At 40.0% G+C, this 21,729-nt stretch overlaps 1 protein-coding gene across 6 annotated transcripts in view; it reads left to right on the forward strand.

The window, feature by feature from the left end:
- Positions 1 to 20,083, forward strand: part of KMT2E (lysine methyltransferase 2E (inactive)) — a 55,144-nt gene extending 35,061 nt beyond the window's left edge. For 4 of the 6 annotated variants that reach the window (XM_038155323.1, XM_038155322.1, XM_038155321.1 and 1 more), the window contains 16 exons: positions 938 to 1,055; positions 1,206 to 1,315; positions 2,173 to 2,434; positions 4,275 to 4,373; positions 5,110 to 5,274; positions 6,234 to 6,542; positions 8,348 to 8,602; positions 8,778 to 8,922; positions 9,621 to 9,874; positions 10,023 to 10,079; positions 10,950 to 11,513; positions 14,381 to 14,682; positions 16,418 to 16,506; positions 16,608 to 16,721; positions 16,878 to 16,969; positions 17,804 to 20,083. In XM_038155323.1, coding sequence (XP_038011251.1) covers positions 938 to 1,055; positions 1,206 to 1,315; positions 2,173 to 2,434; positions 4,275 to 4,373; positions 5,110 to 5,274; positions 6,234 to 6,542; positions 8,348 to 8,602; positions 8,778 to 8,922; positions 9,621 to 9,874; positions 10,023 to 10,079; positions 10,950 to 11,513; positions 14,381 to 14,682; positions 16,418 to 16,506; positions 16,608 to 16,721; positions 16,878 to 16,969; positions 17,804 to 19,318 — 4,450 coding nt within the window. In that variant the 3' untranslated portion in view covers positions 19,319 to 20,083. Of the gene's footprint in view, positions 1 to 937; positions 1,056 to 1,205; positions 1,316 to 2,172; positions 2,435 to 4,274; positions 4,374 to 5,109; positions 5,275 to 6,233; positions 6,543 to 8,347; positions 8,603 to 8,777; positions 8,923 to 9,620; positions 9,875 to 10,022; positions 10,080 to 10,949; positions 11,514 to 14,380; positions 14,683 to 16,417; positions 16,507 to 16,607; positions 16,722 to 16,877; positions 16,984 to 17,028; positions 17,769 to 17,803 lie in introns of those variants that run through there. The other 2 variants (XM_038155326.1, XM_038155324.1) reach the window with 2 other exon arrangements.
- Positions 20,084 to 21,729: the final 1,646 nt, after the last annotated feature.

Raw genomic sequence — 21,729 nt, forward strand, 5'->3', positions numbered from 1 at the left:
TCTCTTCTGGACACCCTTACAGATTTGTTCAGGAGCTAGTTTTCTCTTTTTTGTTCCTCCCTGATTATAGAATTCTTGCATGCTCAGTTGGGTAGTTGTAAACCTTAAACCAGGAAATAGACAGGTTCTGCCATCATAAAATAATGAATGTATTAAGGGTAAAAGCTTTATCTTTTGTGAGAGAAATGGATTTTAAGTCCACGAGGCTGAGAAAGAAACTGGTCACAGGTCAGCTTGGGGCTGTTTTACTACCAGAGTTCTCTAGTCAGTTTACTGAGCAGTGTGTGACTGCTTCCTTCTTCCTGGGGATTGGTTTTGATGCTGCCACTAACTGCATGAACACACCTACTCAGGACTTTGCGGAAGGCCTCTTGGAGGAGATAGAACACCCAGCTTTTGCTAAGTAAAGATAAAAGGGTTGGTTCCTTGTCACTTAGAATAGCAGAATTTAAAGCTGAAATTTATGACTTCATAAAGTATTTGGAGGGCCCTTTCCTTCAGAAGGGTTGGTGCTAGTGATGCTGCAGGTGTTAGGCAGGGATGTGGTGGTCTTATTTTTAAAATAAATTATTCTATGTGGCATATAAATGTATGAGTTTCATTTGGGGCTGCCATAAAAAAAAGTTTAAGGAATTTGAAAAACTTTTAACTGCGTGTCTTCCATGTCTGGTGCTTGCTCTGTTAGTGTCCTCCCTGTAGCTCCTGTGCAGATGATGCAGGGCTGTAACTCCATCTTGAGGTATTCTGAGAATAAATGTGGGGAACGTGCCTGCTAAAATCATGAAGCTTAAGTATAAACATGTCAGTCTTAGATTAACCTCCAAATTTGATGTATTGTGCCAAGCATCATATTACAAAGCTGACTAATAAGGAGAATAAGCACTCTTCAGCATCTTCAAAAATTACGAAATTACTGGTTTTCTTGTGTTTTTTTCAGGCCGTACCCGTTTGTTTTGTTTTACTCCAAATTCCATGGGCTAGAAATGTGTGTTGATGCAAGGACTTTTGGAAATGAAGCTCGATTTATCAGGCGTTCGTGTACACCAAATGCGGAGGTGAGCACGTTTAGGAAGTTACACTAGGTTTTACTTACTTAGGAATCTCCTTTTCTGTGAGATTCCTGATAATATGAGCAATCCCTACAATTTTTATACGAGAACTTGAAAGTAATTCATGATAATATATTAACATTCTCTTGACTACAGGTGAGGCATGTAATTGAAGATGGAACAATTCATCTTTATATTTACTCCATCCATAACATTCCAAAGGGAGCAGAGATTACCATAGCATTTGATTTTGATTATGGAAATTGGTAAGTATTTGAGACTGCTGTTCTAAAATCCCTCTAATGCTCAGTAAGTTACTTTGCAATTCAGAATGGCTTTGGTTTTGTATCATTTACTTTCTTGCATGTTTTAATGACACGAGGCTCCTTAGGCGCTGTATTTACAGTGAACACTGTGTGTGTGGGCAGAGTTGAGTATTTTTATTACTGCATTTCTGTGGCCTGCTCTTAAACCAGCTTGGATGCAGTGCTGTGTAGACATGCCTTTGCTACTTGACCTGAACTGTGTGTGACCACAGAGCACGTGTGGTAATCAGGACATGTTCAGACTGTCTCAAGATACTGAGCTTTGTTTAGAGTTACAGATGTACTCCTTCTAAAAATACTTAGTAGCTGTGTTTGGTACCTGAAACAACAGACAGCCTGTTTCAGTGGAACTTGTTTGAATTTCCTGTGTATTCAAGTGGAGCTTAAAATTGTGCAGAATGACTCTGAGTTTGGTGTGCTCGTGCTGTAAATTGTGTCTGCCATCTTTGCATATAAAATTAACTCTCTAACTAAATGCATCTGTTTGTTTTGTGTTGGTTATATCTCCATCTAGGATTATACTCAGGTTTTAGATGTCTTTTGCCCTTCAAGCAGAAAACTAACCTTGAATTTAAAAGAATTCTGTGTGGCAGAGCTAAAGAATTAACCAGTAGATAAGGTTTTTGAGTTACAGTAGTGTTGTATATTGTGGTGAAAACTTGAGTCACCTGCATTTTAACGTGGTTGGTTTGCATTATAGCAGGTGTTTAATGTGAAGTATCAGTGATTTAGTATTGAAGGGTCTCGTTGCTGTACAGCCTAATCAAATATGCCTTCTTGCATTTAATTACTTGCAGTAAATACAAAGTGGATTGTGCTTGCCTCAAAGAAAATCCTGAGTGTCCAGTTCTCAGACGTTCCGAGCCTACAGAAAACATCAATACTGGATATGAAACTAGAAGGAAAAAGGGAAAGAAAGAGAAAGATGTTTCAAGAGAAAAGGAGACTCAAAATCAGAACATCACATTGGATTGTGAAGGAGCAGCCACCAAAATGAAAATTGCAGATAATAAACAGAGGAAGCTCTCTCCCCTCAGGCTGTCCATTTCTAATAATCAGGTACTGACACAAAAATACTCAGAAATAAAAGCTTTTAAATACTGATATTCTCCTTTTATATAGCTATTAAAGGAATTTTAACTAGTCACTGAAAAGCAGTGTGGAGATTTATCAAAAGTCAGAATGATGGATAAGCTATTTAGAATTTTATGTATTATTTTCAGTTTCCTTTAATATTCAGTTGTAATTAAAGCTGTGTTGGACCTTTTTCCTTTGAATGTCTTTGTGACTCTGTAATGTGAAGGCCCTCACATCATGGTTTCAGGAGCTCCCAGTCCCTCCAGAAGTGCCTTTCAGTTAGTTTGCCCATGTTACTCAGAAGTATTTTCAACATAGCAGTACATAGCCCTGCTCTTGAAACAGAACTCCAGCCCAGAATACTGAGTGTTGACTGCAGCTCCATTTTTAATGGAGCTCTGCAGCTCTGTGTTTAATTCAGTTGGCAGGAGGAAAGTGTGTTTTGAAACTAAATGTGTAGGTAGTATGGTGAAGCGACTTGGTAATGTACGGTGATAGTAAATTTTAAATTAGTATTTTTTTGAATATGTCAGTTTGAAAGTAAGTGTTGGGAGGGGTCCATGATACGAATTATTAATTTTGTGGAGCAGCTATTAAAGATAAGTATTCAACAATATTAGATTGTTACCTTAGTAAGTGTCTACATTTCTTCATTTTGTGGGTGGTAGTGAGGATTTTTTTTTAATATGATGGTTTTTTGATGATGATTTGGGGGCAGAGAAAAGGGAGTTACTCTGGGAGGGAGCAATTCCTAGTTCTTTTAACATCATTTTAGTACTGAAAAAAATAAGGTAAAAATAAGCATACTGACACTCAAGTTTCCTAAGATGATAAACAGCTTAAAAATGCCTGGAAGTCCAGGAGGCTTGCATGTGACTTGCAGATTATGGTCTCCAGAGAGGTAGTATTTAAATTTTCTTATCTGGAGAGTGATTTTTGATAAAAACTGATTTTGATTTGTGTTTTGTGTCATGTTTTCAAGAAATGATAGCTGGTATATGGAATCTTCTCCTGATCTTTTAATGTAATATACAGTGCTTATATAGAACATCCACAGGAGAACTTGTATTGTTTTTCAAAATTGAAGAGTAGGAATTGTGGGAAGAATAAAGCTGTTAAAAGTACATTTACATTTTCCCATACACTTTCTTTATGGTAGCATCATATATATGACCCCAGGAAAAAAGCTAATAGTTTTATCTAAACACAGAGACCAGGCATATTTTAGGACAAACTTTAAATCTTTGTCTAGTTTTTATATAAAAGTGAAATTGCAGATAGGACTAGTGAACACTTAATTTTAGTTTCCAAGTTATGCTTTCATGCTTGTTTTTTCTTTCAAAACAGAAAAGCATTGTTAGTTAGGTAGCTTTTGTGTTTCCATATGATGTGACACCATCATTAGATTATATAGTGAATGTTCAGATGGAAAATGTGACTTCAATTGAGTACATTTCAGAGCTGAGTAAAACTTCTGTCTAATTGATAACATCTACTTTGGCATTCATTCCATTTCACTAAAAGTAATACTTTTTTTGTGGGTGTGTAATATAAAGCTCCTAACTATTTAACTGATTAAAAAGTGGCTAGAGCAGTGACCATTGTTAGTGTCCAAAAGTTTCCTTTGTTTCAAAGGTTTCATTCTGATACTACATTTTGCTTGGTGGGATGAGGTGGGGATGGAACACTTTTTATCCTGATTTGTTGGTTTGGCTGCTTCTGATGTAGTGATCTGAGGATTCTTAGTTCTGCATAGCTTTCAGTTCACTCTGATTTGCAAGAGGAGTAGAACTTCTGTAAAACAGTCATTTCCATCTTGCAGGAGCCCGATTTTATCGATGATATAGAAGAAAAAACTCCCATCAGCAATGAAGTAGAAATGGAATCAGAGGAGCAGATTGCAGAAAGAAAAAGGAAGATGGTAAGTCAGGAAGCAAGTAGCTGCCTAAAAGGCATCATTAAGGCTTAGTGACACCTGCTCTTCCCATGCTAATTGCTGCCTTTTTGTGGGCTTGTACAATCTGAGCATGTGCAAAGTCAGATCCTTACATGAACTTAGCCTTAAAATGCAAGGCTTGTTATTTGAGAACAGTTCATGTGGGTTCATCGCTGCATTCTGACAAAAATCTGCTTTTATCTTCAATTGTATATAATTTTTTAGTGTCTTTAGATGATTTCTGCAATGCCTGTTTTAGATCTCATTATTTGCTCTTTATTATTGCTTGTGATTTGTAATGGCTATTTTTATGGCTAGCATTGGGAATCAAGATTTTCCCCTATTTTATTTGAATTCCCTACTTGAATAACAAGTCTCAGAAATCCTAATTACCAGATTTTGATAGAACAGTGTTCATAAAAGTAGCATCTTAAAATCTGATTTTTTTAAGTATTTAAGAAAAATTAAGCACGTTCTTAAATTCAAAGTAGGATTCTTTTGTTTGTCAAGCTGGTATGGATGCAAGCCTTTCTTCAGAAGTCTAGTATTTGCAGTGATTGTAACATATCCCTTTGAGCTTCTGCTGAACTTGATCTTCATGTCAGACATACACTAAACGTGTTTAGAAGTACTTCAAAAAATAGGAGCGAGAGTAATTGCATATTTATATATATGGAAGATTATGACTAAAACTGATCGTGATTATTGTTAAATCCATCAGACAAGAGAAGAACGGAAAATGGAAGCTATCCTGCAGGCTTTTGCCAGACTAGAAAAAAGAGAAAAAAGAAGAGAACAGGCTTTGGAAAGAATCAGCACAGCAAAAACGGAGGTTAAATCAGAGTGCAAGGAAGCACAGATTCTCAATGATGCTGAATTTATTCAGGTAGTTATCTGGCGCTTTATTTTAAAGCTAGCTTTTAACATTGCATATTTTATCAGTTGGGATGGCGAGCGCATGTTAAAATATATGAAATTTTTTTTCTCTGAACTCAAATATATGTAACCAAAATGTTCTTTGACATTACATTTTATTAGCTCCTGATTTTTTTTCCAGATAAGATACATATAGAATTCTTTAATGAAGAATTTCAGTTACATGAATTTATGTAACACACACACCCACACCAGCTGTGTAACTCTGTCTTTGAAGTTCAGGATAGAAGCATTTATCGGTGCTGACTTTAGCTGCAGGAGGTGACTGTCCTTAGGCACGCTCTGTAACCAATGGAGAACCATTTGTTTCTTCAGTGGGTTTTTCAGGAACACATAGTATTATAATCTTTCTGTTATTTTAAAGGAAATGAGTTAGTAAAGTCTGTGTTTTTTCTGAGTTCTTATAGATGATACTTAATGTTTTATAAACAGTTTTTAACTCTGTTGTTAATGGATGCTTCTTAGTTTGCAAATACTCGTCTAATGATTCTCAGTCCAGGTTGTTTCCCTGACAATTCTCTTAAGTACATTTTGTGACAAAGCTAAACACCTAGTAAACTATGAATTGCCAAAAGAATATTGGACTGAAAGACATCATGATATAAGCAGTTGATTTCTAACTTATGGATGAATCAATGTCAGTTCTTACACAGATCTGTCATGATCTGACTGGTGATGGGTGTGTGTGAACACTGCTGATGATACAGCACATGCCTGGGAGGAAACTACAGGAAATCCTGTCATTTGCCTTCAAGAAGGAGAGAATTATTGTAGTCCTGACTACAAAAATGAGATTGAGATTTTCTTCTGTAAAAGAAGAGGGAACTGACTTCTTTTTTTTTTCCTGAGGAAGCTAAGTAGCTCTAAACATGTATGGGATCTGTTTACTTGACTTCTGTCTTGTCCCAGGAACCGGCAAAAGAAGAAACTGCCACCAAGCCCACCCCAGCCAAAGTTAATAGAGCTAAGCAGAGAAAAAGCTTCTCCCGGAGCAGAACTCACATTGGACAGCAGCGCAGGAGGCACAGGACTGTCAGCATGTGTTCAGATATCCAGCCCTCCTCTCCTGATGTGGAAGTAACTTCGCAGCATAACGAAACTGAGAATGCAGCACTGGTAGCTGAGCCTGAAACAGAAACTGTTGTTACAGAAATGGTTACTGAAACAGAAGCTCCAGCACTTAGTAAATGCCCTACAAAGTATCCAAAAACAAAGAAGGTAAGTCTCTTGAGGGATGGGGAAAAGATAGACCTTAACAGAGTTTTTAAAAAATTATGGGCTGTTTCATCAGTGTGCAGCTGCAAGTATGGGTTGTTCTTAAAATGTTTACTCATTTCTTGAAAAATCACCATCGTGTATTCATTCATTGGTAATAGATGAAAATATGTGTAACATCATTTGGTGGAAGTTAGTTTGGATTTAAGACACTTCCAAAATATATCTTCAGAGCAGTTTTGGAACAAAATGTTTTCTAAATGAGCTTTCTAAATGGATTGAAATAATATACATAACCAAAATATAATTAAAGCTGAATTTAAAGAAAAACCCGAGGAAATAAAAGTTGCCTTCCTTCCTTTGTTCACTGTATGCTTCAGATAGCAAACAATGTCTCCAAGGAACTCACTAACTCCTAGTACTTCTCAGATGTCTGTTCTAAAACACTCAAAATGTGTATGTGCGTGTCTGGAGAGAAAATTCTTTACTCTTTAATGCTTTGCTTTTAAATTTCCTTCCATTAGACTGCATTGCAAAAGAGTTGTATGAAATGGCACAATATTGAAAGACACTCAGAAATCTTAAATCTGCAAGTGCAACTAAAGCAGTACAGCTTTCTGCTTTAAACTTCACAGAATGCATTAAAAAGTTTTTGTAGTGTGATTTACAAGAAGTCCTGAAAATTTTAATCAGTGGAGGAGAAGCAGGGGGAAGGCATGGGTCAAAACTTGTCAAAATAAAAATAACAATTTTAAGATGGTTTTCTATCTTAAACCCCCAAACATAATTTAGATTGTTTTTTTCCAAAAGGTACCCGAGTCATTTGGTAACGCTGCTTATTTACATCACTGTTACATTCTTGTGAGGGGTAACACTTTGTCCTTTCTTGCCTGTTGCATAGCAGAAAAGAAGGAAGAAGTGTTTAATACTCTGAAAGAGCAAAAAAGTGCAGTAAAATTCAGGCTTCAGGTATCTGTGAAATGTCTGTGCATTGCATCCAGTGTACCCTAAGTGAAGAGAAGGTTTTGCTTTAAAAATTAATAAAATAAAAATGTATTTTTAAAAGACAAAATAAAACATGTTACGATAATTTGTGTTAAAGTCTTAATATCATACTAATATTATTTAACGTTGTGTGTCCTTAATTTTGAATCACTGTAAAATCCAGGAGGTTAGTTTATCTGTTCATAAAAACTAAAATCTACTGGCATATTTTTTTAGCTAGGAAAGACTAGCCCTTTTAGACCAGTGTGTCTTTTTGTTAAATTACACTACATTTACTACTACAGTTGTAGAGTGTTGAAGGCAGCTGGCTGGCGTGTTAACTGAGGCACAGTCCTGACAGCATGGAAATCTGATGAGGGGCTTCTTTAACTTTACTCTGTTAATGTTACACTATTTCTCCTCAGCCTGGGTACTCAGGCACAAGGTTAAATTTTGTTTTAGAATTCTGTTACTAAATTGACATCCTAAATACAGTTGATCTGGGCACTTGTATTGTAATTTTAAGTGAGAATTAAATGCAAAAAAAACTCAGTGTAGTTTACAACAAAAGAAAATAACTAAACACCCCCGCCCTTCCCTCAAACTGGTGTGTAAGCAAATCTGTACTGATTTCTTCTGTTGTTCCCATGATTTCACTACAACTGAGCTTGTTCTTGCAAGATATTCTTAAACTTGCAGCCTGGAAACAAACTGTCTCTGGTTTGTGCAGTAGTTGACTAGATGAATAATTGAACTAAACACTTCTAAAAAGCCATTGGTAAACACACTCATAAAGCACTATTTTTTTTTCTCTTTCTATTTAGCACTTGGTTAGCGAATGGTTAAGTGAAAAGAGTGATAAAGCAGGGAAGCCTACAGACACTCTACCAGAAAGGCCTCTACGCATAACCACGGACCCTGAAGTTCTGGCTACCCAGCTGAATTCTTTACCTGGTCTCACGTACAGTCCACACGTGTACTCAACTCCAAAGCACTATATCCGTTTTACTTCTCCATTCCTTTCAGAAAAGAGGAGGAAAAAAGAACCTGTGGAAAACATTACTGGCTCTTGTAAGAAGGTAATGCTTCCGTTCGTTACGGTCTTCTATCCCATATTAAGTAAAAAGAAGTCTTTATTTACTAGCATAAATTCAGGCAGCAGAAGGCTGTTTGGCAAACTAGTCATGCTACACATTCTGAAATGTTCATCATTAAAGTTTTAAGTTGCTAATTGGAATGTCTGGTTTTTTACAGCGTTGGTTGAAGCAGGCTTTGGAAGAAGAAAACTCAACAACGATTGACAGATTTAATTCACCATCACAAGAGAGATCTAGAAGTCCAGCCATCAATGGTGAACATAAAAGTCCTTTATTACTGAATGACAGCTGTTCCTTAACAGGTGTGAAGCTTTTGTAAATACACTACATAAGAGCTATGATGAAGCAGCTGATTGTGGAGGACTGTGTTTTTAAATTTATGAGTTGATGAAAATTCCAGGAGTATTTGCCTGTTTTCCTGATACTTTCTTTGAAAGAAATGCTTAGTTGCATAGTGGTTGGGAGTTATTCCCCCTTTAATGTACATTAGATAAGAAACCATTATATATCCTAGCATTTACAGTCAACAAAAGACTAATGTTTTTGGTGTTAGTATTAAGAGGTCAGGTTATAAATTTCATTTTCTATGCTTTCTATGTACTTAGAATCCCTTTAAAACTCAGTAGGCCAATGTAGCACACAGGGGGAACAGCTGTGTAATCTTGTAGGCATAATAGAAAAACCACCTTTTAGTTAAACAGTCTTAAAAATGCATAGAAGTTGACTTGGCCTTATCTGGAGACATAAGCAGTTCTTTCCAGCATCCTAGCACATGGAATTCACTCACTGGTGTGTCTGTAGGCTGTTTAAGAGTTTATTTTTCAGGAAGCTTGTAGGCTGTTAAAAGTTCATCTCTCAGCGAGCCTGCCCTTCAGAGATTTTTTGGTCTTAGAATTCTTTAATTTGGAATTCACAATTTCATTACATAAAGTACTTGAACAAATGTAAGTGATTGTTATATCTAGAAATCATATAACTTTTTTCTGATTTTAACACACAGATCTAACCACACCACTAAAAAAACGAAGACTGTATCAGCTGTTGGAGTCTGCTTTCTCAGAAACCTCCACACCTACTCCTTCTCCCTATGCCACACCAACCCATGCTGACATCACTGCCTCCGAGCCATCGTTGTTTGCTACTCCTCCCAGGGTAAAAACAGAAGACGAAGCTTGTCGAAATGGTTACAAACCCATCTATTCACCAGTTACTCCTGTAACTCCATGTGTACATGGAAATACCATGCACTTTGAGGTGAGATTTGTTAGTTTGATAATAAATTTTAGAGCGTTCAGACACTGCGGTGTAAATCAGTATTTTGTACTCCTGCTACAAAATGGGGAGGAGGTATTTCTCTACGCTAAAAAATTAATTGACTTGCAATTTCTTCTTGTTTATTTAGAATATTTCCTCACCTGACAGTTCCCCAGAAATAAAAAGGCGAGCTTACAGTCAAGAGGTAAGGAAATTTGCAAAACCTGCAACTGATATCATTGCAAGTTCCTGACAATTTAAATGCTAACTTCTTTATAGGTTTTACTTGCTTACTCCTTTATATTTCCACTTTACCTGTTATATTTTCTATTTTAAACTGTTTTCTCTCTGTATCACTTAAAAATCATGTTTTGGATCAGGATCACCTCCTGTAATGGAAAGGAGTAACTACTGCAATTTGTAAATAGGAACAGAAAGAGAACACTTTGCTTTCCAGGCTGTAGTTATATTCAGATTAACATTTCTCCTTGTTACCAGCATTTCTTAATTGTTTCTGTTGATCCCAGTTATGCTTGGAGTGAAAGAGCAGAGCAGATGGTTAGTAAGCCAGCATAGGTGGTCGATTAGTTGAAGAGCAAGTGCTGTTGGAACATGCCTGGGTATTCCCAGCCTGCAGGGGGCATGTGTCCTGCCATAGGGCTTCATCTTAAAATTTGGAAGTGTCTTGGAAAAATTTCTCCTTCTTTCTGCTGCTTTGAAATAGGTGTTTTGACACTGAGGAGAATTGCTTTTATGTTGAAGCAAGTGCTTTCCAGCTTCCTGGCCTGGGACTTGCTCCTTTTGAAGCTCTTCCCTTTCCTCTTCCCTTTCCAGTCATAAATAAAACCTGGCTCTTAATGTTTATTTTTACTTTGGTTAAATGTACATTTTATGAAAATGCTTTAATGTAATACATGGGAATAGTAGAACTAAGAGTCTGGCTGTAGAATTGTTTCTTAAAAATTGATAAATTCATGATACTGGAAGGCCTTTAATCCCACTTAAAGGCATATCAGAATGTCAGATAGGTTTGATGGAGTGTGAAAAAATAGTTACATGTTTTTTCTTTATGCAGGGTTATGACAGAGCATCAATTCTAGCACTGAATTCTTTCAGAAATTCCAACCTGACAGAAATGGGCCTGCAAGAAATAAAGACTATTGGATATTCTAGTCCAAGGAATAGGACTGATGTCACACGGCAGTGCACTGGAGAAATGGAATCTGTGTCAGACCTCCAGCTGGGACTCGAAGTAATTGAGCAAAGTGCACTGCATAAAAACCTGGAAGCCCCCACACATGATAGGACTGATTCAAACAGCCAATTAGAAACTGCTCATTGTGGACGGGGCACAATTTATTCTTCCTGGGTAAAAAGTCCTGACAGGACAGGTGTAAATTTCTCAATGAATTCTAATTTGAGGGACTTGACCCCTTCACATCAGTTGGAGGTAGGAGGTGGATTCAGAATAAACGAGTCAAAGTGCCTGATTCAAGACGATGCAAGAGGCATGTTCATGGAAGCATCTGTTTTTTGTACTTCAGAAGATGGAATTGCACCTGGCTTTGGAAGGACTGTCAATAACGACAATTTGATGGATGGAAATTGCACACCCCAGAACCCTCCACAAAAGAAAAAGGTTATACATTTAAGAATCATTTGGTCTGTCTTCCATTGTCTGCTAATGATATTTCTATAACAGAAAGAACTCCAATGTAATAAACACCAACTGATGGCTCATTTTTACATACTACAGTGTAGTAGACATTCAGGAGAAGTAATGAAGGGCAAAGACCAAAGCTGCATAATGCTCTTAGTAAATTTATTTGTTCAACGTAAAAGATACAAATTCTATTTCATATGAGTCTTAAATGAATTGCCCAATAAATAATTGCTTCTCAGGTTTGAAAATGGTTGCTTATGCCACCTGGTGTTACAGTACTCTGTTATGCAGAATATATACTAGCATCTTAGAGACCACTTACTGTGAACATCTGTTAGGAATTACTGCAAGAAGTTGCAAGAATAGATTTATGCTACTCAGCCTTGAAAGTTAAAACTGCATGGAAATCCTTAGTTCCAAGAAATATTTTTCTTGGCTTAATTTGGTTTTTTGGGGTTTTTTTTGGTTTTTTTAATTGTTTGAAAAATAAGCACAATCTAAATTTGCTACTCTGATGAAACCGTTGTTGTAGATAAGTGATGTTGTCATGGGTAACTGAAACCAGGATTGGAAGTTACTTTGTGTAATTTTTAGACTGCTTTGTACTGTCAGGTTGACTCCCTTTGCAGAAAGAATGACAGAGATGAAAGGCAGTGGTCTCCAGTGCACCAGCTTGCCTGTTCTGTCTCATCACAGACTCTTGTAATCTTTCTTGTTTGAAAGGTGGAATTTATTTTCTTCACAGAAGTAGTGATGAGGAGGGTGGGGTTTTCTGCATATGTACATGCCTGCACAATGGGGTTTGGGGTTTTTTGGTCACATTGCAGCCCCTTGTGTATTCCTGCTCCTCTGGGGCATCCTGCTGTGGAGCACTGAGGACTCCTCCTTCAGTAGTTCTTCATCAGAACTGGATTTTTGTTTACTTGCTTCAGGCAAGTAAATGGCACAAATGGAGCAATATTGTAGGAACTCTGATCTTACCTGATCACGGCCCTGAGAATTTGATGGATCGTGTGTATGTGTTACTGTAGCCCTACTATTTTGGCAAACCTGAAAAGAAAACATAAGCCAAAATTCCTGTAACGTGACAGTCTTCTTTTTCTGAAGGCTAAATTAGTCTTCACTAATCCCAGCAGCACTCAGTAACCCTCCCCGTGTCCCTTGCTGGCAAGGATTGTTGCAGGTTGTTACTGCAAAGAGTTGAGGCTACACTAATCCTCCAATAAAAAAGGTGTGGCTGCCCCCTGACACCCTCCAATTGCAGGATTCCTGTCTAAAAGTCTCAGTTTGAAGAAACAGCCCAAGCAAATTGCATCTGTACCCCTGAAAGAGAAGAGGGTTTAGAATTTCTGAGGAGACACAAAATTTGAAACCTTAGACAATATAAAAAAAACAGGTGGTGGGCTGGATCGCACCTAAGGTGAAAGGTGAGGCTTCAGGAATTTTGTCGGAGACTCATAAAAGCCTTTTCCCTAGGGTCATGTAAGACAGCAGTCTCCTTAGGTAGGTCTTTGTAGGATGTGTTTACATATTTCTGTATTTTTGTGGACATTTGCTCCTGTTTTCTCTTACTATTGCACAAGTCCTTTATCAATACAGACCCGTACATTGTGGCCACGCTACATGGGTTTCTTAAAATTTAAGCTTTCTTTAAAGCAGTATTCTTAAGGGGGCCCCTGTTACATGATGCAGAAATAATACAAAATAGTTTGAAAGTGAGATCAGTTCTTAACCTGAACTTTTTAATGCAAAATAGGGTATTTTTCACTGTTTTTACCCTGACATATGGATGGGTCTCTAATAGATCTGTTTGAAAGCAAACAAACAAAACCCCTCAGGACTGGAAGCAGCAGCTGCTTTGGTTTTTCTCTCTGTTTAGAAATGGATGTCCAGTTTTATTGAGGATTAAGCCAGTTAAACATTAATTTTTTTCATTATTGCACTTCAGTCTGTTGGTTTGGATGCTGTATGGTTCAGAGCAGGATGTTCATAACTAGAAGACAATTTATAGACATTAAATGTAATTATTACCAAACTAGTGTAGTTGCTGAATAAAGTAGGTCTGAAGGTCAATATTTCAGCTTTCTAATTCAAATCCTGAAGATTCATGGTGAAAACATTTGAACTTTTTTTTTTTCACCGAAGACAATTTACTAACCACCAAAACTGGCTTCTGTTAGGTGGAACTTCAGTGTAGTGATTTATGTACAGAATACATGAAATAAGAACCATGTGTCATTGTTTTTAGTAATAGAGTTAGCTTAAAAATATGTTCTTAATCATTTTGTCTTAAAGGGGATAGTAAAGACAAATTCAGAATAAACTGGGAAAAGTAAGTTGCAAATTCTGGATGTTAAAAAAAGGCATGAAGAGTTTAGTGAATCCTTTGATATATGAGGCAGAAGGGTAGTGGGTTCTCATGCAAGGGAGCCAGTCTGAGATCTGGATGTGACATCTCTTGAAATTAGCTTTACTGGATCAGTGTAATAGTAAAATTCTGCAGTTCCAGGAGAAACTGTACAGCCAACAGAATGACTTCAGCAGTGGACCTTTTGCTGATCTGTGTCATCTGCTTCTTCTCTGAGGCAGAACACATAATGCTTCTCTTGGCAGAAGCATTTTTTAATACCACCTTTACAGTTGGTAGTAGCTCAGTACTTTGTAAATTCCACTGCAGCTGTGGTGAAATAGCTTTGATTCATTTCTGTCCTTTTTTTTTTTTTTGAACCAGTTACATGGTACGTATTACTGAAATATATAGTGCATTTAATAGAAACTGTGAGAAAGAAAAGGGGTAAAACTTCCTTTCTCATGTTTGTTTGTGGGTTGTTTTTTGTCCTTAGGTGTCCTTGTTAGAATACCGTAAGAGGCAGCGTGAAGCTCGGAAAAGTGGCTCAAAGACAGACAACTTCCCCCTGGTTACTGTATCTCCTCATGCTGCTGGTGGAGGAAATACAAGTAGTAATAATGGTGCTAGTGATGGGTATAACAACAGTGGTGAAAATGGGGAGCAAACTGATAACACTGCAAGCCTGCCTTTACCACTGCCAACTACTGTTTATAATGCAGCTCCAGAAGACACTGGCAACAACTGTGCAATTAAAGAATCTTCCTCCAGTGAGAAGAGTGAACCAGAAGTTCAGTGGTAAGCCACAAAACTACAGATTTTAAGTTGGGAAGAATTATTTATATGAATCAAAGTCTTTGGTATTTGAAATCTGTTTTTCATTAAGGCTGCTGTTGCAGGTTACTGACTGGAAGCTCTTCTTCCAGCTAAGTGAAGAGTTGTCTTACCTTTTATGTCAGAAATACAGCAGGACACCTCATAATGATTTGATTACATGAAGAATTACCCAGAAGATACTTACTAAATTATTCTGCTTTTTTTATCTTCTAATGGGAAAATAGGTATTTGTTTGAGCATTTGTGTCCTTGTGTTTCCACTGCTTTGTCTGTGAGATGAAGAGAATTTTTCATGTTAAATCTCAAAGCCTTTCCAAAAGTACTGTAGGGCATGAGGTGCTACAGGAGAAAAATCTATGCTGATTAGTAAAGGCTCCTGGAAGACCTTAGGAGGTCTGGATTTCAGTCATGGCTGGAACGTGCGTGGGATACCTGCTGCTGTTTAATTGCCCTCTGCAGGGCTGAGTGCAGCCTGGCCAGCAGCTCCTGCTCAGGTGGGAGCATGTGGTGACACAGCATTGGTGGTGTTTGCTCAGTGGTTCCCTTGTTTGCAGAGCATATGGGCAGTGTGTGCAATGCCAGATACTCCAAACAATCCCAGATCCTGAGGAGAGGTGGAGTGTGAATGGGGAGAAGACAGAGTAACTTCAGTCTGTGTAAAACACTGCACAAATTTTTCACTGAGTTTTGGTAACTTTAAAATAGATGGTCAGCTGTGGTGACACTGTCTCCGAAACATTAGTAGTGCAAAATAAATCCTGCTGATGTTCTTCATACCGTAGTGATGGCGTAACTGCAGTAAGGATGAGCCATGGGCTTAGGAGTTGAACATCCTTCCACTCAAATGCTCCAACTAGTCCAGAAAAGAAGATTTTGTAAAGCCAGTTGGCGGGAGAACATAAGTACAGTCTTCAGTGTTCCACTGAAAAGTGGCTGTTAAGTTCACTGTGCAGAAGCTACTGCCCTAAATTGTGGAAACAGGCTAAACAGGAAGAATTTACTACTTAGATTTTGCAGTAACCCTGCAGAGCAGCACCAAAACTTATTTTAGTGCAGCAGTGTTGTAAAGTGATGCCATACATCCTTGCCAGAGAGGAAAATAGTTTTGTGGAGCACTGTCACTTACAATGTTCTTGGTCAGGTTGTGATTGAGACATGTCATGGATTATAAGGGAGATGTGACTGTCACTGCATATCCACTATCTGCCAATTCAAGTTTAGAAGCTTGAACAGAGATATTTGTAGTGGTACGCAATTTACAGCTGTGCATCTGCTATTCAAGAGCAGATTCTTAACAGCAAACAAACAAGATGACTACTCCCAAGTCTGGAAGAAGACAGTTTTCTGCAAATTGAGGCTGTGAGCCAGTGACTGTGACCTTTTTTTTTTTTTTTTTTTTTTACTTTTCGGTTGTTTAGACAAAGAAAAACCCACAGATCTACAGATACTTCCTTAATAAGAGTAAATGCCAGTTTTTTTAATGTAACATGGTTGCAGGAAATTACTGTGTTTAAAATGGGAGAAAATAGATACAAACCACTTAAGTAATCATATTCCTTATGCACAACCAGTTATTTGTTAGTTACATGCAGCCAACACTATAGACTTTCTCTGACTCAGTATTTTGCATATACCTTGTCCTAAATTTGGGCCATGGGAGAACATCCTCTTAAATTTAAAATGGCCTTCTCTTGCAGGACTGCATCAACCTCTGTGGAACAAGTGAGAGAACGAAGTTACCAGAGAGCTTTACTTCTCAGTGATCATAGGAAAGACAAGGACAGTGGTGAGTTGATTTATTGTTTTGAAGATAGATAAGTCTAACCAGTTCCCTCATGGTAAACTGTAATAATTCTAATCCTGTGTTTGGGTCTGCTTCATCTGTAGGGGGAGAGTCACCTTGTAGGCCATGCTCACCGTCTCATGTTCAGTCTCCATCTCATTCAAATCTCATTTCCCAGTTGCAGCTTAAGGCCCCTTCTTTCACTGAAATTACAGAAGGTCAGTAAGCAGATGACCTTGTATGACACTTGACATATTCAATGGTCTAACAACAGCTTTAATAGATCTTTTAAAGTCAAATACAAAGTGCTTAGTGATTTCTGCAAAAGTTTTGGTTTTCCCACTTTGATATTTATCTCTGCGTTATTTCTGTAGAGCCTGATCCTGAAAATCCAGAGCCAACTTCTGAATGTCCGTCCCCAGATACTTCACAAAGGACTTGTAAGAGTCCATCAAAAGCAAGCAAGGTAATGCAAGGTGTTTGCACAATATGCACAGGAATAGCTCCATCCATCTCTGATTTACCTTTAAAAATGTTAATTGTAGGATTTACTACTTTGGTGGCGTACACACACGTTCATCTATCTGTGCAGTAATGTAACATAGGTAGACATTTGCAAGAATATTTGTCCATATACACTAAAAAGTGGGTTTATATGCTGTGCTTTCAGTGGGTGTACATGTTTATAGATGAAAGAAGAGATTGTATCTGTGCTGTTCTGAGGTGTGAATGCTGAAGAACTGGCACTCAGAACCAACAGCAGTGATGTGACTTACCCTTAACAGGAGTTGCTCTTGCTGTGCGAGGGTTTGGCATTGTCTGGCAGTCAGGGCTCTCATAATATGGAGAAGGATGTTGAGTAGTGAAGTGATTCAGGTTGTCATATTTAGTCTGTTTGCTTTCACTATCCCAACTTTAAAACATTAAATCACTCTAAAAATTGCTTTATTCCTATAAGTGGTCTTCTCTGAAATTACTTCTTTCAGATTCAGAAATCTAAAACTTCTAACAAAGAATGGATTCAGACTTTGACCTAATGGATCATATTTCTGTTACAACGTTAAAATACACTTTAGTAGTCTTTGACTTGGAAGAATTATTGATATATACTTGATAAAAATAGTGCCTTCTCAAGCTTACTCTGTTACTGATGTTTTTCCCACACCAAATATCTATCCTGCACTTCAGCACTGCTTTTCACAATCTGGGGAGGAGAGTGTTCTGAGATGTTTTTTGTTTATTGCATGCATGGTGGAATATTTCGAACATTGAGCACTGACTGCCTTTCTTGCCTTTCCAGCCCTCTTCACCGAGTCCTGTAGTTTCAGCACAGCCACTTGGGAAAACACCCACGAAACCAGATTCGCACTGGGAAACTGCAGCTAATGCACCTGAGACTGAATGTGCGAATCTTCCAAAATCTGAGCTGCAGCAGAAACAGCTGACAAACAACGTCCAAGCACTTTCAAAAAATCATCCATCTCAGTCGCATCTGCGCAGCTCTGCTGAGCAACTTTCACATTCACAGAAGTTGCCTTCCGCACCTTTGAAGCTGCATTGCCCCCCTTCGCCTCACGTAGAAAATCCCCCCAAGTCTTCTACCCCTCATGCGCCTGTGCAGCACGGTTACCTTTCACCAAAGCCTCACTCACAGCAGCTGGGATCTCCATACAGACCTCATCATCCACAGTCACCTCAAGTTGGAACGCCCCAGAGGGAAACACACAGGAACTTCTACCCGGCGGCACCGACCCTCCAGCCCAGTAATCAGGCGCAGGCCAGCGGCCCCCTCTTCACCCAGACAACATCAGGACAATCTTCAGCTTCCTACAGCCAGTTTAACCAACAAAATTTGAACAGCAGTGCACCACCTCCCCCACCCCCTCCACCCCCTTCGTCCACTTACTATCAAAGCCAGCAGCCCTCTGGAAACTTCCAGAGCTACAGCCAGCTGAAGGGCAGCATACCCCAACAGACTGTGTTTTCATCTGGACCAAATCAAGCACTTCCTGGCACTGCGGGTCAGCAAACGGTGCCAGGCCACCACGTAGCTGCAGGGCATTTTTTGTCCTCTCAGAACCCCAGTATTCATCACCAGGCATCGGCATCTGCTGCTCCTCCTCCTCCTCCGCCACCACCTGCTCCAGGCCCCCACCTTGTCCAGCAGCAAAGTACTCATCAGCAGCACTCTGTAGCACATGTTGTCGGTCCAGTTCATGCTATGGCAGTGGCTCCTGGATCGCACATTCATTCTCAAGCTGCTGGTCACCATTTGCCGCCGCCACCTCCACCACCGGGTCCTCTCCCCCACCACCAACCTCCCCATCCTTCGACGGGACACCAAGGTTTGCAAGCACAACACCAGCACGTCGTAAACTCGGCACCGCCTCCCCCGCCGCCCCCTCCCTCCAACGTTATCGGCTCGGGGCACCACCCCTCATCAGCACAAGGGTTACACCACCCCTCCCATCAAGGACCCCCCCATTTCCCTTCCAATGCTCACACGAGCGTCTCCTCCTATTCCTCGCAAGCCCCACATCACACAACGTTAGGACCTGGACCTCAACATCAGCCTGCTGGCACAGGACCTCATTGCCCACTCCCTGGTCAGGGTCCTCACATCCAACCTCAAGGACCAAACAGTATTGCAACACCTACTGCTTCCGGGTTCTGCCCTCACCCCGGCTCCGTGACCCTTCCCCACGGGGTGCAGGGGCAGCAGCAGGCCTCGCCCGTGCCAGGACAGATCCCCATCCACAGAGCACAGGTGCCACCCACCTTTCAGAACAATTACCATGGGTCAGGGTGGCATTAAAACAGATCCCTTTAGTTATAAACATTTTTAAAATGTTCTGTAATATAAACTGTGTATATTTAATATGTACCTATTCAAGGTACTTTTTAAAGCTTGTACATGATACTTTGTATAAAAGCAAACACCAGTGCTCTTCCATTGTATCCTTTCCATTTTTTGCTTTTTAAAATTCCTGAAAACGTGCTGTTAAGCCAGTATTAGGTATTTCTTTTTATTTTGTAAGTGGACATTCCAGCTGTTTTTTCTGGCAGTAGGTTTGATGCTGCATAATGTTTAAAATTTTATTGTTGCAGTTAAATTCATTTAGTGAAAGTTTTCTATATTACTTTTATACATATGTAATTAAATAAGTACACAGGCTAAGTGATGGCACTAACAGTTTTTTTTTCCATTTTCTGTCAACAGTTTTTCGTGTGCATAGAGATAGGAAACAATGCAATACAGATTTTTATAGTTTTGGTGTGGACATGGCTTTTTGTTTCATCAGTTATTTGCAGAAATTGTAATTTAATGTATAGACTGTTTCTAATGTCTCAGACGAGTGCTGTAAATACTGTATTTCTTTCGCTTGTAAAGTTGCTTAAAGCTTCTTTCATTTGATATAGTATTGTATATAATAAGTCTTTTGCAAAAAAAAAAGTGTGATCTTTGTGAAAGTAGTACAGTATATGATCTTTAATTTTTTTTTAATATACTGTCACATTGCAGCACTGGTTGGGCATTTTAATTCATGTTAATAAATCACAATTATGTCAGTTTTACCTACTTGTCCTGAAAGGGTGCTATATCAGCAGGAAAGTGGCCTTAAGTCTGATCTCCCCTGCTCCTTGTGAGGCTCTTCACTTCTCTGCAGTTTCCAGCTGTGGCTTCACTTCTGTAGCACAGACAGATGTGGAACAAGCTGGAGGCGGGGGATTCTTTCCCCTGCTCCTTTCAGAGGTTGAGGAGTAATCACCCTGAGCACAGCACAGTCCTGGGTCAGGTTACCAGGAGCGTCCTCAGGGGCACTGATGGGCATTTTTACGCTTGAGGGGACCTTGGTGCCAGAGCAGGGCAGCACCTGCCTGCTGCAGTACCTTCCTGGTGGGGGAGCCGAGTGGGTGGTGCTGTAATGGGGTGCAGAGTGTTCCAAACCTTGCGGCAGTTTGGGGTTTTCCTAAGGGAAGTGATTGATTCCTGCTGCTGCCTGCAGCAGCTGAGATGGTGCTGTTGGGCCCATCAGTGCAGGTACTCTCGTGGGTGAGGCCGTCCTTCCATCTCAGCAGGAACTGCTCTCACAACAGGAGGGGCTCAATGGCTCCACCTCGGACCAGAGAGGAGAACCCGTGTGTGAGCAACGCTGAAACGGCACAGGGGGAAAGTGGCTGCTCCTACACACTAAAAAAGTGGTAATTCTTTTAACATGTAAAAAAGAAAAAGGGGGCCACTTTAAATTCGAATTTGCTTCTAGCCACAGAAGAATCTTGCTAGTTAAAATCATACACTAGAAATGCTTTCCTGAACATCGGCTGGCTCTGCAGCACACACGCTGGAGTTTACATTTTACACTAGCATGTGCAGTGTAGGAGAGCATAGGCTGTTAAAAACAGCAAAAGAACCCAACCCACCCTCTGTGCAGTTGCTCAGACACTGATTCTGACGTGCATCATCTTGTCTAGCCCAGCAATCAGATCTGGCGGTCTGCCCCTCTTCCATACCTCCTGAAGTGACAAAATCATTCTGTATGCAAGAGAACGTTAAATACCCATCTGTGCTCGGCCAGGTCTTAGTGCAGTACAGGAGCTGCTGCACTGGGGAGCAGAACAGGACGAGGCCTGGGCAGGGCTCCCTGGTGCTGCTGCAGCACAAGGCCAGGCAGAGGGCAGAGCTGTGCCTGCCTCGGGCTGCCCCAGCACTCCATTCCAGTGCCAGCAGTGCCTGTGTACTCAAGAACGCCTTTGTAACCGGTTGCAGCAACCGGGCACTACAGAGCTGGGCTGGCTGTGAAGCTGAATGTAATTTTTACCTCCAGCCGAGTCCATTGTGGCATCGTCCTCCCGAGCAGCGTCGTCCTTGCAGCCACTAAAGCAGTTCCAGGATGAGGGTGAAGGCACACGCTCCTGAGACCCGACTGCCGTGGAGGCCTCAGCACTGGACACGAGAGTTTCGCATTGCGGTGCCTCGGCAGTTCTGGAGGAGTGGCTGCCCAGCCCTCGGGACGGGACAATCGTTCCCTTGTTTACAGGACTTGCTGTGGAACAGCTGGCAGGAAAGACGCTTTTTTTTTGGTCACATTTCACCCAGCAAACCGCTCCCACCCAGCCCCTCCTGCCACAGGGCCTGTGGGGCTGCTCTGACCGACACCAGGTGATGTGTTCCATTAATTATCAAGGGAAGCTGCCTTTCTCTGGCCAGGACAGGCCAGCCCACAC

The sequence above is a fragment of the Motacilla alba genome, chromosome 1A (assembly GCF_015832195.1).
Source record: "Motacilla alba alba isolate MOTALB_02 chromosome 1A, Motacilla_alba_V1.0_pri, whole genome shotgun sequence".
Classification (NCBI taxonomy): Eukaryota; Metazoa; Chordata; class Aves; order Passeriformes; family Motacillidae; genus Motacilla; species Motacilla alba.